At 41.4% G+C, this 17,059-nt stretch overlaps 1 protein-coding gene across 1 annotated transcript; it reads left to right on the top strand.

Moving 5' to 3' along the window:
* The first annotated feature begins 14,571 nt into the window (after window positions 1–14,571).
* LOC139475785 (phytanoyl-CoA hydroxylase-interacting protein-like) lies at window positions 14,572–16,849 on the top strand. The gene is made up of 2 exons (XM_071258992.1): window positions 14,572–14,600; window positions 16,010–16,849. The coding sequence occupies exons 1-2, from the start codon at window positions 14,573–14,575 to the stop codon at window positions 16,630–16,632; spliced, it is 651 nt and encodes a 216-aa protein (XP_071115093.1). The 5' UTR covers window position 14,572; the 3' UTR covers window positions 16,633–16,849.
* Window positions 16,850–17,059: the final 210 nt, after the last annotated feature.

Below are 17,059 nucleotides of genomic sequence, written 5' to 3'. Positions count from 1 at the left end.
ATCCAGGATAAGTTGAACTTACTTACAAAACGCGTTTGAGACAAGTAGGCGGGGCACAGAATTTGGGCAAACATATTTGGCCTGTCACAGGGTGATATGCACGCTGAGGCCATGACGATAAAATTGACTACGCTCCCGTGGACACACGTGTTGCTCATGTGACAAGTCGATACCAGAATTCTCTAAAAGTCGTTTCATAAATGTTAATTACAAACAAATGAACATGTCACAGCTAGGTAAGCATGGCCAAATCATACATTCTCAGGCACCAGAATTGGCTTATAATGTCATAAATGTTCCGCCATTGCCATTGCCAAGTGGTGTTTGACTGACAATTTACTCAGTTGATACCCGGCCAAAGACAAAGGAGCCATGGTTTAAGTTAAGTTACACAATACTACAAAATGTTAATGGCAGTTAAGTAAGAAATACAAGTCCTGTTTTGCACTGGCAAACTCAACTAACCTCCCTTCTTCATTGAGTACAAGCTATAAAGTTTATAATTTTCTCAGTCACGAGAAATCAACACAAACAACGTTACAAAGCCAATATATACATAACACCCTTGACTCATAATCATCTTGTTTTCTCAAAATGGCGAGCGTGATCAAGGGGAAGTGAACAATGTCACGTGATCTTGGTGCTGAAACTGATATATGATACCCCTTCTCTCCACTGCTGTCCCCTGCGATCTACCAGGCACGACAATGAATTCGTTGTTTGCCAACCTTCTGGTCGGTTACTAATTAAATAAGTAGAATTCACTGAAGGTGTTTGTCAGTGTTGGTAACATGCTTTGTTACGTTAGAAAACCATTGCTTGCCGTAAACGGCGACTATGCTTGTTGTAAGAGGCGACGAGAAGGATCGGGTGGTCAGGTTCGCGGACTTGGTTGAAGCATGTCATCGTCAGACTCGATTTTTTACGCCGTACTCAGCAATATTCCAGCTATTTGACAGCGGTATGTTTTGTTTGTTTGTTGTTTAACGCCATACTCAGCTATATGACGGCAGTTCCTCTAAGTTCAATGTATTCAGAAAGTTTGTGCAATTCCGACGAACATTGAAACAGCCTAGAGCTATTAGAGCGGCAGCCCAGAGCACTTTGGTCAAACGAACAAGGTACCAATATCCGAACACAGGAACATTTACTGTGTAACCCAACATATTCATATATGGATGTCTGCCGGGGAGCCCCTGCTGCGTCTGGCCCCTGGCCCCCCCCCCCCCCAAAAGAAGGGGCCGTTCAAGGGCTGGATCAAACATTGGAGGTACCACATGAAAGTAAGTGTAAATGAACTGGTACATCTCACAGAGTGCAGAATGGGCCACGCCAGACAAATCTTCCTCTGCAAAAGTCCTGCCAGACACCCCCAAAGAGGGTCCCCAAATTTGGGCTGGGTTAAACATTGGAGGTACCACATGAAATCAACATAAAATGAACTATTTCACTCTACTAAGAATAAAAAACCCATTGCCAGACAAATCGTCTGCTGCAAAAGGCCCGCCAGACACCCCCAAATGTTGACCCTTAATGCACTCAGTGAACACTCTGGTAAAATTTGACTAGAGTATACATTCAAAGTACCAGATGAAAGTAAGTTTAGGTGAACAGGTACATGTTACTGAGTACAACACGGCCCATACCTGACAAATTTTCCTCTGCATAAGGTCCGCCAGACCCCCCAGAGAGGGTCCCAAAATTTCGGCTGGGTTAAACATTGGAGGTACCACATGAAACCAACATAAAATGAACAATTGCACTCTACTTATTGCACAATACCCATTGCCAGACAAATCATCTTCTGCATAAGGCCCGCCAGACACCCACAAAAAGTTGACCCTTCAGGTATACACGGGTAAAATTGGTGTGGAATATATATCGATTGTACCACATTAAGGTACGTTTGAATGAACAGGTTCATATCACAGAGTACAGAATGGGCCACACCAGACAAATCTTCCTCTGTATAAGGCTTAAACATTGGAGGTATCACATGGAACCAACATAAAATGAACTATTACACTCTACTCATTACAAAATACCCATTGCCAGACAAATCCTCTTCTGCATAAAGACCGCTAGACACACCCTCACCCCACCCCACACAGTTGACCCTCTGTAATCCCAGTGTGCATAATGAAACATTGGACATCAGCTCTGAGAGTCAACAGATGGTCAAATTTATGTTTTGTTCTTAAAGATGGAAGGATTTTATTGAGATTAAAATCACGTATTTATAAAATCAGGTCTTTGAATACTAGTATTGATATCATAGATTAGGCCTATCGTTGAAATGTAATGAAAAAGGCATGAATCTGAATCTTGTGAATATATATCTGATCAGCTATGAAGTCCTCAAAGCTACAGCCTGATAGCTTGGCTATGGATTCCTACAAGCCAGATGGGCATATGATGCTATGTGCCATGATTTTTATATACTGAACAACAAAAGATCCTGTGACATTGAATAAGATTTAATGCAAAGTTATGTTTTTACCAAATCTGAAACAATTTCGGCTTGCAACAGATAAAAGACTCCTGTAAGTGTTCAAATTGTTTTAATTTGTCATACTGACTTCGGAAAATGCGTGATTTCATTGAAAAAACATGAACACGCCAAAATGTCAATTTACAAATCAATAGCGAGTGTGACCGCCTCTGGCTGCGATGCAAGCAACACATCTTCGTCTCATGGAATGGACCAGGCGTCGCACAAAGTTCTGTGGGATATCTGTCCATATCTGCTGGAGCATGTTTCGAAGTTCCAGGAGTGTCTGTGGAACACGTGGTTGACGTCGAAGGCCCCGATCCATCTCATCCCACATGTCCTTGATTGCTGATAGATCAGGGGAGTGAGCCGGCCAGGGGATGACATTCACGTTGTTTTTGTTGAAGAGATCCTGAACAAGTCGAGCAATATGAGGCCGGGCGTTGTCATGTTGAAAGGTAATGCCTGGGCCATGACGACTCCAAAACGGTAGAACAACAGGTCCGATGATCTCGTCGCGGTAGCGCTGTCCATTGAGATTTCCCTCTACCACTATCAAACGGGTCCTCTGTCTTGCTGTAATCTGACCCGATACCAAAACGCTGCCGCCCCAGAACCGATCTTCTTCCATGACACAATGAAGACAATCCCTGCACATCTGAGGCGGAGATGTACGGTTTGTGAAGATAATCGTCGAAGGCCAGGGATGCTTCTTGCAGTCACTGTTGCTGGATAGAATCGATTTTGTAGGTGTGCTCTTCGAATCCAGTTGTCTTGTCGATTATTGGTTACGCGTGGCCTGCCACTCCGAGGATGGTCTCTGACTGCATTCGTCTGTGTTCACTGAGTGCATTAAGGGTCAACATTTGGGGGTGTCTGGCGGGCCTTTTGCAGCAGACGATTTGTCTGGCAATGGGTTTTTTATTCTTAGTAGAGTGAAATAGTTCATTTTATGTTGATTTCATGTGGTACCTCCAATGTTTAACCCAGCCCAAATTTGGGGACCCTCTTTGGGGACCCTCTTTGGGGGTGTCTGGCAGGACTTTTGCAGAGGAAGATTTGTCTGGCGTGGCCCATTCTGTACTCTGTGAGATGTACCAGTTCATTTACACTTACTTTCATGTGGTACCTCCAATGTTTGATCCAGCCCTTGAATGGCCCCTTCTTTTGGGGGGCCAGGGGCCACACGCAGCAGGGGCTCCCCGGCAGACATCCATATATGAATATGTTGGGTTACACAGTAAATGTTCCTGTGTTCGGATATTGGTACCTTGTTCGTTTGACCAAAGTGCTCTGGGCTGCCGGTCTATATCTCAGTGAGGCTGACCCTTATATCCGACATTCATGAAAAACACATACATACGATTTAGTTTACTGGAGTAGGATGCAAATATAATGCAATTAATATCTCAAGTAACCTTTAACAATCAAAGAATCAGATAAACTGCAAAATTTGAAACACTTTTGACGAATGAGGAAAGACAAATGCACTTCAGGTTTTCTATTATTTAAAAAAAATTGTTTTGGAAATATTGTTACGTGGCGATTCACAAATTGAAACGATGTGTTAACTCAGATATCAATTCCACCAAACGTGCAGCATTTTGATTTTGATTTGAGCAGAATTGTTTTGACGATATATAGCACACATTTTTATGTGTAATTATTGTTGTAAATAATTTCATTGATAGAAATACTAGTAAATCTACGTTCTGTCGTGGTCAGATTTGAACAGCAGGCAACTTCAGCGAGTCTGTTGATTGTAATGGTATTGATTAAGGTTTATGATTAGTTGGGCCATTAAGAGAATATGTGTGTCCAACTCATCAAATGGATTTAAACAAGAGCAAAGTAGGCAATGAAAATGCAACGATTAACTTATCTGCTTTATTATCTATTTTATAAAGTAAACATTATTTCATTTCTGAAAAGTAAGTGGTGATGGGTTAAAAGTCAAAACACAATGTATAAATATGTTAGTCTGCTTTATTATATAAAAAATCCCGACACAGACACGAAGTCTAAAATTGAAACTTAAATATGTTGGGCCCAAAAGTCTAGTTAGAGAAAATGTGCTGTCTTTCCTGCACTTTTAAATGTAGTCTGATGTGATTAGGGGGCACGGGTCGTCGAAGGCGCCCAGATTCGCTATGCAGAGTTGCGTCCCTTGGGCACGCCAGAAACCTATGATTGTGGGTCCGAACCCCGGTTCGCCCCGATTATGTTTCTAGGTTTGTCAGAACCATACCCGTGCTCGTGGGTTTCACCGAAGTGGTAAAATGTTCAGTTAGTGTATTAGTCTTCTGAAAGTTGCCAACTCTACTGCCGTCTAGGCCTAAAAAAGATATAGGGCACCGGGTGTGTGTATCGCTTATACTTTTGATTCTAACCAAACAGAAGGTAATGGCGGTAATCTACTTATACTTTAAATAATAATCTGAGGCGTTTTGCCCCACGAACGACATTGTGGATCTCGGCACGTCTCTTTCTGAACACAACCAGGGAGTGGAGTATGACAACCCTTTTGCAGGCTTGTGTCTTTGCTTTGTCTGCCTTTTCACTTACACCTTTCACTTACACTTTGGGTCCGTCTCCGTGGTCTAGTGGTAGAGCGTCATACCAAAAGACGTTAAAAGATGGTACTTGTTGTTACCCGTCTGGCGCTCGGCATTAAGGGGCTAAAACAAGGACTGGTCGGCTTGGAGTCAGTATACTGTGTCAGAGTGGAATATTCATGTTAAACTGCAGCATGACATCTCAGTGTGCTGGCACTATAAATCCGGACTAGTACAAGTAGCCACACACGCGTACACACCCACGTGCATGCACGTCGCTATATAAGTGCGATAATCTTGGACGCGACGTTAAACCCCATTTCACTTCACCTCACCTCGAAACTTTGTTTTTTTCCAATAGTAGCCCGGGAAATTTCAATAATTTGTGCAGTAAAGATACCATTTGAAACATGAACGTCTTCGATTATTACTTACAATGTAATGTGTGACTCACGATTAGAAATAGTAAAAGTTTTAAATTTCCATTGAAGAATATGTACATTAGATGATCAAAGTGGAATGATTCGAATTTCAGTGAATACGGGGAAGTGGTCACTACCTAAAGCATCGTCCTGGAATACATCCCACTTTAGAAGCTAAAGGTGACGATATCATCAATAGGTGCAAGGGAGAAAACACCCATCTTCCCAAATCCATTCGGGTAATTTTTAAAATCACCAGGTCTGATTCATCTAAAATATTTTCAACAACTGTTCCATTGTATTCTGCTTTATTACTTCTTCACAAAACACTGTAACATTTAACATCGCCACAAACAAAATAGGGCTAATTACCACCCTCGGGTAATTTCATATGGTCATAATATACATTAATCACTGTGATTTAGTTTCGTCAAAGAAATTCTCAACAGCATTGGCTTCAAAAGCTGTTTTTGGCAATTATTGCTCTTTGAAGGACAAATCAGATTCAACCAATATTGCATTATGTGCTCTACGAGATTTGGATGGCTCATTCTATCCCAGAAGAAAGTGACGTAACCCTTGATAATATGATTACTCTCCGGCCACAGGTGTTGTCTCCTGATTCAGGGACCATCTGCAAGTTTGGATTTATTTGATATGAATTGTTTAAGATAAGAACCATGAGCTACCAGACTTTGAGCAAAGGATAAGATTTATCTATATATTTATTTCCTTTCAATATGCGAACTGTTCAAGATATCTCTTGCGACTTCAAGAAAGAGATGGGTTTTATCAGCTGAGACAATACGATTGAAGAATTGAAGCAGTCATCAATGAACTCGAACAACTGGTCATTAATGTCTGAGGGGTAGTACCTAGAGGTTTGAGACAATGGTGCAGCAGCATCTTGTACCAGGGGAGTTTGACTTGATCAAAATTTGACTCATGCACTTAACATTCACATAAACAGACAGGAGTGTGAGTGAGTGAGTGAGAGTCAAATGACTAGACCTTTCACAGCTTTTATTTAAAACTAGTATATAACCATGAAAATATATCACAAGAATAACAACACATTTTGAAAACGGGCTATAGATCGTCAGCAACTGATGGTAGATCTCCATGGTGGGGTCCATGAGGACTTTCGGTACCTTTGCTACCTGCATGGACTCAAGCTGGATTGATTAACACCATCCCTTCAGGTGTTAGCGATTATTTGCAACTTAATCCGTAATTTAAAAGAACACATATTCCACGATAAAAGCTATGATAGGAATAACATACTCTGAATGACATGGTCATACGATACCCTCTCGGGGGAATATATGTTTAAAAGTATTTTAACCATGCCACACACTATCTCAGTCAACAATTAGACACTACCAATTTAAGTTACAGCCAAATGTATCAGTTCAATTTCTTTTAAAAAACGTAAGATTAAATGAAAACTTACGTCAGTAAATATATTTGTAATATTTTGTATTTTGTAATATACCTTGTGATGGCAAAATCAATACAGTCAAGCAGGACATATTTGACCGTGATTCTTTCATCACAAGGGATACAGCACTGAGGATCCTCGCCTTTCAATAACTACTCATGGGAATAACTACTACTCGGGAATGGCAAATACGTGTTAGAATGACCTCTTCAAATCTGGACTGACAACCCAATAAGTGCAACCGATATTTGGTTCAATTTCATGTCATTTATTGATACCTACTTGGGTGTCCGACTTCTTTTCGCATGAGATCTTTGATGTTTGACGTCTGTTTACAGTTTTATGATCACTGTATGGATAAGAATTGGCGTTACGGATTTGTGGAGTGCTGCCATTGCAGGAGCATCGGCCATTGTGTTAGCAGTGACTCCAACATGGCTTGGTAACCAACAAAAATACGATGTCATAGTGGCCAGTGGCAAGATCATTTCGTAACTAAAAATGTTGAGTATGAGTGGATGCTTACATGACGTTTTAATAGCCTGAAGGCCCGACAGAAAATCCGAATAAATATAACTTGTTTATATTTAGATTGGTTATAGATATACTTCAGAGCTGTTAAAATAGCATTTGCTTCAGCTGTGAAAATGGAAATCTGAACATATTGTTCTTGATCCAGTGATAGTAGTACTAGCAGCTGCGCCACCATCATTAGATCCATCTCTAAATATAGAATTGTAAGTGTCATAAGTGTTTCTTAATTGATTATGTTGTTGTTGGTAAATGAGTTGGTTTGTTTCTGATTTCTTACGTTTAGTTAAGTAAGTTCCACCTCTGGCTTTACCATTTGCTTAGTAGGCGATGACAAAAGTTTGCTGGGAGCTATAGCTAAAAGTTTAGTATTCGATAAAATGTTATTCTTATTCCAAGTGGTGGAAGCAGAGATGATTTTTTATTGTAAATGTTTTCATAAAGAGGATTAAAAACACAATCAAAAACAGGATTTGATTGATGTCATATTGAAATGATAATTGTAGACAGCACTGTGTAAGGCTCATCCGCTTCCACATACAGACTATGAATTAAAGAAGCATAAAGGCTCCAAGGCAAATCCTCAGACCTCCATGGTAGATAGTATCTCCTTTTTGTAAATTACTTTTACATGATCCACAATAGACGATGGAGCCGTAATCAAGTTTGGAACGGGTCGGTGACCTGTGCACGTGTAAAAGGGTTGTCTGATCCTCTCCCAACTTTGAATTAGAAACTACTTTCAACAAATCGAGTGCCTTCAGACATTTACCTTAAAGGTATTATATGCGGTACGAAAGTTAGATAGAGCCCCAAAAGTCCCCAAAACTTCACCACTTTGATAGGCGCACCACTAAAAACTAGTTCACGGTCCTTATGTGGTTTATATGTTTTGCAGAAATAAATACAATAAGTTTTTGAGTTTCAAGGGACCACTTGTGAATTTTATTGAGAATTTAGTTTAAGTTGTAACTGCCTTTCTGTGGTATACATATTTTTACCACGAAAAGAAATATTAAGATCATCCACGAAAAGTGATCCATCTACTGAATCACTTAAAAAACCCTTTGAAAAACTATTTATTTTAATAGTAAAGTGACAGTCACAATACTGCATTGTGGGGCACCCTGATCCTGATAATAAGGATCAGACAGGCTTGTACCCACTCGGACTTTCAATTGCTTGGCTGTTAAAAACTGTGATGTAAAATGAGGTACACGACCTCTCAAGACGCAATCATGTAATTACTTTAAAGTGTCTTGGTTCCAGGTAGTATCATAGACTTTCTCAAGATCAAAGAAAACTGATATTACGTGTTGTTATGCTATAGCATTTTTAACAAAGGATTCTAATAGTACTAAATGATCAGTAGTACTTCTTTTTTTACGGAAACCACATTAAAAATTTGTAATAATAATAGAGCTTTGTGGAAATGTGCGCAATATAAATAGCCTATTATGATTATTATTATCATTATTATTTACAGATTAAAACAAAAAAATGCAGCAAAGAGGGTTTGGGTGATCCTGGCACAGTCAGGCTCATCAACAGCTCAGGGCCCTTACCCCCTCCACACGCAGCCCAGACAGCGCTGTTAAGTGCTGCCTAGTCAAACCCACCCAGAACTTTTCGGAGAGAAGAATCCCAAACATTGTCAGAAGGGCTGTATTCCCTTTAGCAAACCCGGGTACTCTCCCAATGTCAGTCAACAGATAGGGAGGTACCAAACCTAAGGCACCGAGAACAATGGGGAGTCGGACAACTTGGGACTTGGGATGCAAGCGTGACATTTCGAAAGCGAGAACATTCAATGATATAAATAATTTCATTGGACTTATCAAAAAGGACAAGATCAGGTTTGTTTGCCTGGATATGTCCGAGGCTGAATACGGGCCTATTCCAAAGGATTTTGTATACTGAGTCCAATTAAAAACTTCACATTTTTAAAAGTAATCCCATATATGATATACAACGGACAAATGTATCAGAGAAGGTATTTTATAATCATTAATGTCCAAAGAAGGATTTAAATTAACGGTGGTAACCATAATTTGTTCCAAGCACCTACGGTATTCGGTAATAACATCAACAGTTTAAATCACAAGTTTAGTAGCGTGCCACACAACGCCTCCGCATGGACCTTGTGATGCTTGTGAACACATTTTTGGGAAGACGACACCATTGCTGCTGCAAAATGGTGCCAAGATCTTGCAAATTCTGTGGTTGGTTCTGGACAGTGCGCAGACTTCTGCCAAGTGCATAACAGACGTGTTCGATGGGATTGAGGTCGGGAGACCTTGACGGCCAGTCCATGACGTTGACTCCCGCATTCTGAAGGAAATTCCTTGTCACAATTGCTGTGTGTGGTTTGGCATTGTCGTGTTGGAAGATCAAACCGGGTCCATGTGCTGCTATAAAAGGCAGAAGTTCTGGTGCCAGTACCTGGTCGCGGTAAGCAGTAGCGTTGAGGTTGCCACGGATGACAAGAAGCCTGGAACGTGCATTGCCACAGAAAGCACCCCACATCATGACACTTCCGCCTCAAAATCTGTCAACTTCCTGTACACAACACTGGGCGTAACGTTCATGACGGCGCCTCCACACCCTCGCCCTATCATCAGCAAATTGATGATTAAAGGGCAAGTTCACACGGAAATGAACCATTTTTTCTTGTACTTTTTCCACATTAAAAGTGTTAACATAGAAGTGTCATAGACAAAAATATAAAAACATCATATTTAATAAACATATTTTTTGCACTAAAACGATTCATATTTTTCACATTTACCAAGTGTTCTATTTCCATAACAAAAACACCATGGCTTATGCCCCTTGCAATATGACGTCATTGGTGCCAATTGATAAACATTATGACGTCATCATGCTTTGTTAGAGCCGCTTCACGTGGGGTAGGTACAGTTTTGTGATTCTAGCATCTCAGATGCCAGCCAGAATTGTGTTATGCTGAGACACCACTGCGCCGGAGTGTGTCGTAGACCATGTTGTTTTACCGCAAACTGGTCCTTGATATCTTTTGCGTTGAGAATAGACAGGGACCCAGTTGAATTGGCACCAATTACGTCATAATCTAAGGGGGATAACTCAGGCCTTTTTCGCTCGTAAAACGAAGGCCTCATAACGGCATATCACTTTCACACTATTGTGAGCTTCCTACTTTCACTGTGAAAAAAAATGAGTGTATATTTTCAAACACAGATACTAACTAATTCTAAAATTGCGTTTTGTTTAGAAAAAGAAAGAAAGTGATTTTTGCGTGTACACTTCCCCTTTAAATTGGGATTCATCACTGAATACGACTTGATTCCAATATCTCTGAATCCATCATAAGTGCCACTGTGCCCACAATTGACGTTGACGTCTGTGCAATGGAGTCAGAATCGGCCCGCAGTATGGCCGTCGTGCTTGAAGGTGAGCAGTTCTCAGACGGTTTCGAACAGTTTGCGCACTCAGTCTACCCCTAAACAGTTCATTTCTGGTTGATGTAGCCGTCAAAAATCGGTTACGGAGTTGACGTAAGACAATCTGACGATCCTCTGCATGTGACGTCACACGTGGTCGACCTGGCCGAGGGCGATCAGCGGTGGTACCCGTTTGCTGTAGACGCGTCTGTAAATCATAAACAGTCCGTCGACTACAACCCATCGTCCTTGCGACTTCAGCTACGGACGTTCCCGTTTGCAACATGCCGATGGCACGTTCACGTTGCACATTTGAAAGGCGTGGCATGACAAATGGCCGTAAAGACTTTTGTTTTCTTGTGTTTTTCTTTTTTTTGTTAATGACTGCTAGCAGGTATGGCTGAAAACACGTGCGGTATTATGGCTACGTGACCAGTTGCAAGTGAAAAACCACTTTTGCCACTTTTGTGCTGTGCACATGATTTTGATCGATTCACCTGCACAAAAACGGGTGTTATCTGAAGACAATACGTGGCCATTACTGTTTAAATACACAATAAGGGCCAACAATGATAACTGGTCAAAATGTTAAAATTTTAGGATTGTGAAGTTTTTAATTTGGTTTAGTATTTTTATCCTTTTCAATGACGCCCTCTACATATTCCGGGTCGTACCATGGATGGACCTCTGTGTCAAAACCACAAGCATGGCGAAGACGGTAATAAAATGATCGCGCCATCCCATCATGTCGCTTAAGATACTGTGTCTGTGCCAAAGCTGGGCATCCACTCCCAATGTGTTAGACAGTCCCATTCAATTCATTACATAATCTACATTTTGATGCAAAATCACACATTGACGGTTTCGAGTGGGAAGTGACTGGTCCTGAGCAGCAAACAGAAAGCCTTCTGCTTCACTTTTCAGGCCAGACAAGTTAATCCAAGTGGAGGACTCTGCAGGATTGCTGATCTTCACAACACACTGCACATAAACTCGATGTAGTGGTCGTTCAGAAAGCCTCTACTTGAAAAACTGAATCTGGGCCGACTTGATATGGCACTTCGCTTGGTTGACACTCATTTCTGTACCGTCCAGCAGTACAGAACCATCAACAAAATCAACACCGACATTGAGATTATGTCCTTGGCTCGTTTTAGGAAACTGTGAAATACCTTGTATTCATCATGAGCCTTGACATGCTTCACAAGAGGATTATCAGACAAATAAATGTGTGCAAAAGTGCACAAAACAGTTCTATAATGAAGCGCCTCCGAATTAATCAAACCACCCCCTCCCATCATACTTGGTAAATATAAGCGATTGAGGGAAGAGCGAGGGTGGTTGGATCTATTGTCGGACATGATTCTTCGTGTGAGGGTGTCAGTACCCTGAATTTCTTGTTTCGTCCAATCAACAACACCAAAAGAATACGAAAGGACGTGCACAGCAAAAGTATTTGTGGCTTTGACTTTATTGCGAGCGTTCAGCTCTGAACTCCAGATTTTCTTAAGTCTACATTTGTACTCTGCCCGAAGTTTTTCCTTGACATTATTCATGTTATGAATTGTAGGATGTTTGGGGATGTTTGCATTCATTATTAAACCATGGTTTACGAACATGAGGATTTGCAGAGGACTTCGTAATTGTTTGGTCAGCAATATCATTGAGTTCACTTGACAACAACTTGATGGGATCGGGTACTTTTATAACATTGACAGCTTTTATATTTTAGGCACATGATATTTAAACCGCCCATTATGTTGCATGGCTTTAGGAGCTGATCAAATAGATTCTGGAGATCAGATTGTCGAAGTGCAGATGAAGGTGGAACATACAAACAGGACAAGTGAATGCAATGTGCAAAGTAAGCGGGTATGAAGGGCTTGAAGGTTAGTTATCAGATGTACAGTACTATGAATGACATCCTGCCTGACTGAAAAAGTACAGCCTCCAGTCGCTTTGTCACCTGGAGAAGAATATGAAAAATATTATACTGACGTAGGTCATAGGTATCTGTTTGCTTAAGATATGTCTCTTGGAGACAAAATGCTGACGGTTTATTATCTTGAACTAATAATTGAATGTCATTAAAAGTCCTCTGCAAATCCATTGGATCAAATTCATCGATTGAGTCACGGTGACCTCTCGTGTGAACGTAAGGAAGAAAGACTCTAGATCCTTCCTCTGTTCTGTGATGATGGAGTAAACCTCCATGTCCAAATATTTTCTGTTTCACTTTTCAGGCCAGCCGACTTGATCCAAGCGAAGGACTCTGCAGGGTTGCTGACTCAACACACATCACATAACCTCGATGCAGTGGTCGTTCAGAGGTTATCGCTGTCACGCTGTCATCCAATTAGAGGCTATACGAACAACCACTGCATCGCGTTTATGTGCAGTCTGTTGGGAAGAGCATTACCACCCGATCCATTAATGCAAATGCCATTGAATAAGGGGATGTGATAAGAAATGCCTGAAAACTCGTGGTAACCAATGAGCAACTCCGAGACCAACATCAACACAGCGCAGACTGTGGGAAAGTATCAACTCTACAATAGATGGGTATCTCTTCGGTGCAGCTCTCTGATGTGACCTCATTCACCAGTAGCCCATTATTAACCAGACGTAATTCTAGTTATACATAATTAATGTTTATCCAATGAGTACATTGATGGTCATTGCCTTGAATATGAAATGGGCAATATATAATTGGGAGTAGTGTTGAAGCAACCTATCCGTAACTTCAAAAGTTTATGTTTCCCAATAAACCACCGCAGGTTGTAAAAGAGCAATGTATAACATATTTCACACATGATACTGACAACACAGGAGCAACATCTTGATCCGTCGCCTGTTCTATAATCAACGAAACTATTGAAAGGACATGATTACACAAGACTACGGAGGCAAGACCTTCCGATTGCAAACGTGGGCTTATCAAGTCATCTGGTGGACTGCAGATAAGAGTTTTAAATAACCCTGAATTTGAATTCTTGTCAATAGCATTATACATATTGACGGTAACAAAACTTGCATGAAATCCACTCGGTGATATATGCTTAAGACATTTAGACATAGATCTTGTTAATGTCTTATCTGAAATATCTGTTATTTACACACAAAACAACAATCCCTTTAGTATGTACATAAAACGTTTGTTGGTGTGGAATGTGGGGAGAAATGGGGTTGAACGTCGCGTTCAAGGTTATATTGGGACGTTGCTGTATTAGTTTGGACTAAAGCGTATTTCATGCCAGCCCATGCCGTAGTTTAAACATGAATACCCCCACAGACACAGTATACTGACTCAGAGCCGACCAAGTACTTTTTTTTATCCCCTTAACGCTGAGCGCCAGGCAGGGTAACAACAAGCAAGTATGTTAAAGTCTTTTGGTATGACGCGGCCGGGGAACTAACCACCAACCTTCCGCTCTCCGGGCAGACGCTCTATCCACTACACCACGGAGGCTGTCGTTGGTGTTGAATGTATTGTTTGATACGTGAACAAGACCTAGAACTCTTAGTATGAAGTCATCACAGAATGCATGTGATAAATGCTCAAGAAGATAACACGTCAACGAAATTACAGCCTAGGTATAACTAATCTGGATGGTCCACCAACACGTCATACAGTATTTATAGTGCCAACGTATTAATGCAGGTAGATAAAACGTGCATGTGACATCAGCATTAAACCAGCTACACCTTTCAACATGGCAGAGGGATCAAGCGCTGTACCAGGTATATATGATAGTACTCATTACTGCTTCGACAAAGGAGAGAACGCACTGTGGTCTCGTATAATATGCCGAACCTTCCTTTACATTACGTTTACTGCATGTGATCTGAAGCATTCACCGGAGTCGATTGCCCTTCTCAGCTGGGCTAGTTCTCTTTACTATCCACCAACAATCATTTTGTTAATATGCATATCCTGGAACCTGTACTTGCTTTTAGGTGGGCTACATATAGCTGGTTTTTAACGGTAGGTGTTGGAATTCGTCTTCCTCTTATACTTCTGTTGTACGAAATTATCTATTGATAACAAGAACAGTTTTGAATAAAATGCGTTGTGACACACACACACGCACGCACGCACACACGCACGCACGCGCGCGCACACACACACACACACACACAAAAAAAAAACACACAAAAACACACACACACACAAACACACACACACACACACACACACACACACACACACAAAACCACACACACACACACACACACACACACACACACACACACACACACACACACACACACACACACACACACACACACACACACACACACACACACACACACACACACACACACACACACACACACTGCACTGCACTGCACTGCACTGCAGTATCAGCTCGATCTCGGAGATTCCTTTACACTGTGCCCGATAGCAATAATTTTCAGTTGTGAAGGTTATATGAACGTTGTTATGAAGTGCGATAATCTTCAAGCCGTGATTCGCAAATAGGTAATGTGGATCGCATAGATGTGTATTTGCATCTCGAGAAACACAGTCACCGGGAAGAATATACGTGAGACTCTTTCTCAAGCGATATGTTGACGACATTTTGCGTCCGTTCGTTACGTTCACTATCGGCAGAATGCGTGCCCAGGACTCCTACGAGAAGTCATAGTGACATTGAACTGGCCCGCTATGCCCCCCTGATATTTGTTAGAGCATCTGTGGGATGTTCTCGGGCGACATTGAACTGGCCCGCTATGCCCCCCTGATATTTGTTAGAGCATCTGTGGGATGTTCTCGGGCGGAGAGTGTACGCCAGATACACAGCAACCGCCAAAGTGTCCCAGTTTTGGGTTGCTTTCAGGTGGATTGCAAGCAATACCAGGGGCAACCAGCGCCAGCTTTACTTGGCTATGCTTAATAGCTACGCTTGACTGGTTTCCGTTGTTCCTGGAAAGGAGAGCAGCGACCCCAAGCGGAGGAGCTAAGTCTAGGTGTGAGCGTCTGGGTTACTGCGTATTCTGCGTCGCGTATACTTGATGAACAGAAATAGTTTCTTAACACTCGAATCTAATGTTGTACTGGTAACATAAAAACAGTAGCAGATATAATCAATATGGACGATTCTTTGTTACATCTTATAGGCATTGATGGTAAATATTATTTATTGCAGATTATCTTGAAACACTACTCGAGAAGGCCGAAAAGCATTGTTCCAGCAGGTATTTCGACGAAGTGGATGGTCTTTACCGCAATAAACCCGGCGACTATTTCACCCAACTTCAAAACAACATCATGACACCACAAATGAAGGACAACGGAGGAGATCCACGCTGCCCCATAAACGGGAAACATGAAGGTGTGTTCTTCGGGGTGACGCTGTGGAACCGTCGTCTACCAACTAAATCACCATATGGAGACACCAGAGTGAAGGTTCCCCTGGAGCGAGTCTTTGATAGGTCAGCCAGGCTGTACTTCGCGGATTTTTACTGTATGTCAGGTCAAAGTGATAACCACTACGTCACATTGGTCCTGACAGAGCGTGATTCAGAAGCAGATCGTTTCTGTCGGGAACACCTCGTTCGTCTGGACAAAAAGCAGAACGTATTTCTGAGGAAGGAAGGGGGCACGTATAAAACGCTCCGCCAGGACAAAGTGTGGGTTGAAGTGTTCTATACGAATGAAGTGAACATAAAAGGTCTGGATCTGACTGAAACTGATGTGATGGGGAGAGGCAGTAGCTCAGGAGGCATACCTAAAACATCTGGTTGTGAAATATGCTGTGTTCAAATTTGAAAACACACCAGTATTTATTTCGCAAATGTTTTTATTGTAGATGGCCGTCATAAGGTCGAGATTGGTCTCTCAGCAGTGCCATATGAATCACCTATAAACACTATAATGGATGTTTGACTATAAAAACTGTACACAAACTGATCAATACTTAATTCTTGTGACTGATATCAATACCATATGTGATGTACGAACTTACATTTTCGCCAGTTTAAATAATATTTGGGAAATAAATATATTTTCGATTTTAACGTGTCTGTCGTTTGCAGAAATGTGAATTAAAATCTGTTTTTGAGAAAGTTGAATTGTTCATGCATATGCTATTTTTTGCTTAATGAGTGAGTGAGTGAGAGAGAGAAATAGAGTGTGGGTGTGTATGTGTGTGTGTGTGTGTGTGTGTGTGTGTGTGTGTGTGTGTGTGTGTGTGTGA

Source organism: Haliotis cracherodii, unplaced genomic scaffold (assembly GCF_022045235.1).
Source record: "Haliotis cracherodii isolate W230 unplaced genomic scaffold, xgHalCrac1.p SCAF_3, whole genome shotgun sequence".
NCBI classification, from domain to species: domain Eukaryota; kingdom Metazoa; phylum Mollusca; class Gastropoda; order Lepetellida; family Haliotidae; genus Haliotis; species Haliotis cracherodii.
This window is presented reverse-complemented; position numbering and strand designations above follow the sequence as displayed.

Bases quoted from the DNA above. Each gene is read 5' to 3' on its own strand.
- LOC139475785 (XM_071258992.1), top strand. From the start codon at position 14,573: ATGGCAGAGGGATCAAGCGCTGTACCAG. The intron at 14,601-16,009 runs GTATATATGATA...TATTTATTGCAG, and splicing joins GGGATCAAGCGCTGTACCAG to ATTATCTTGAAACACTACTC.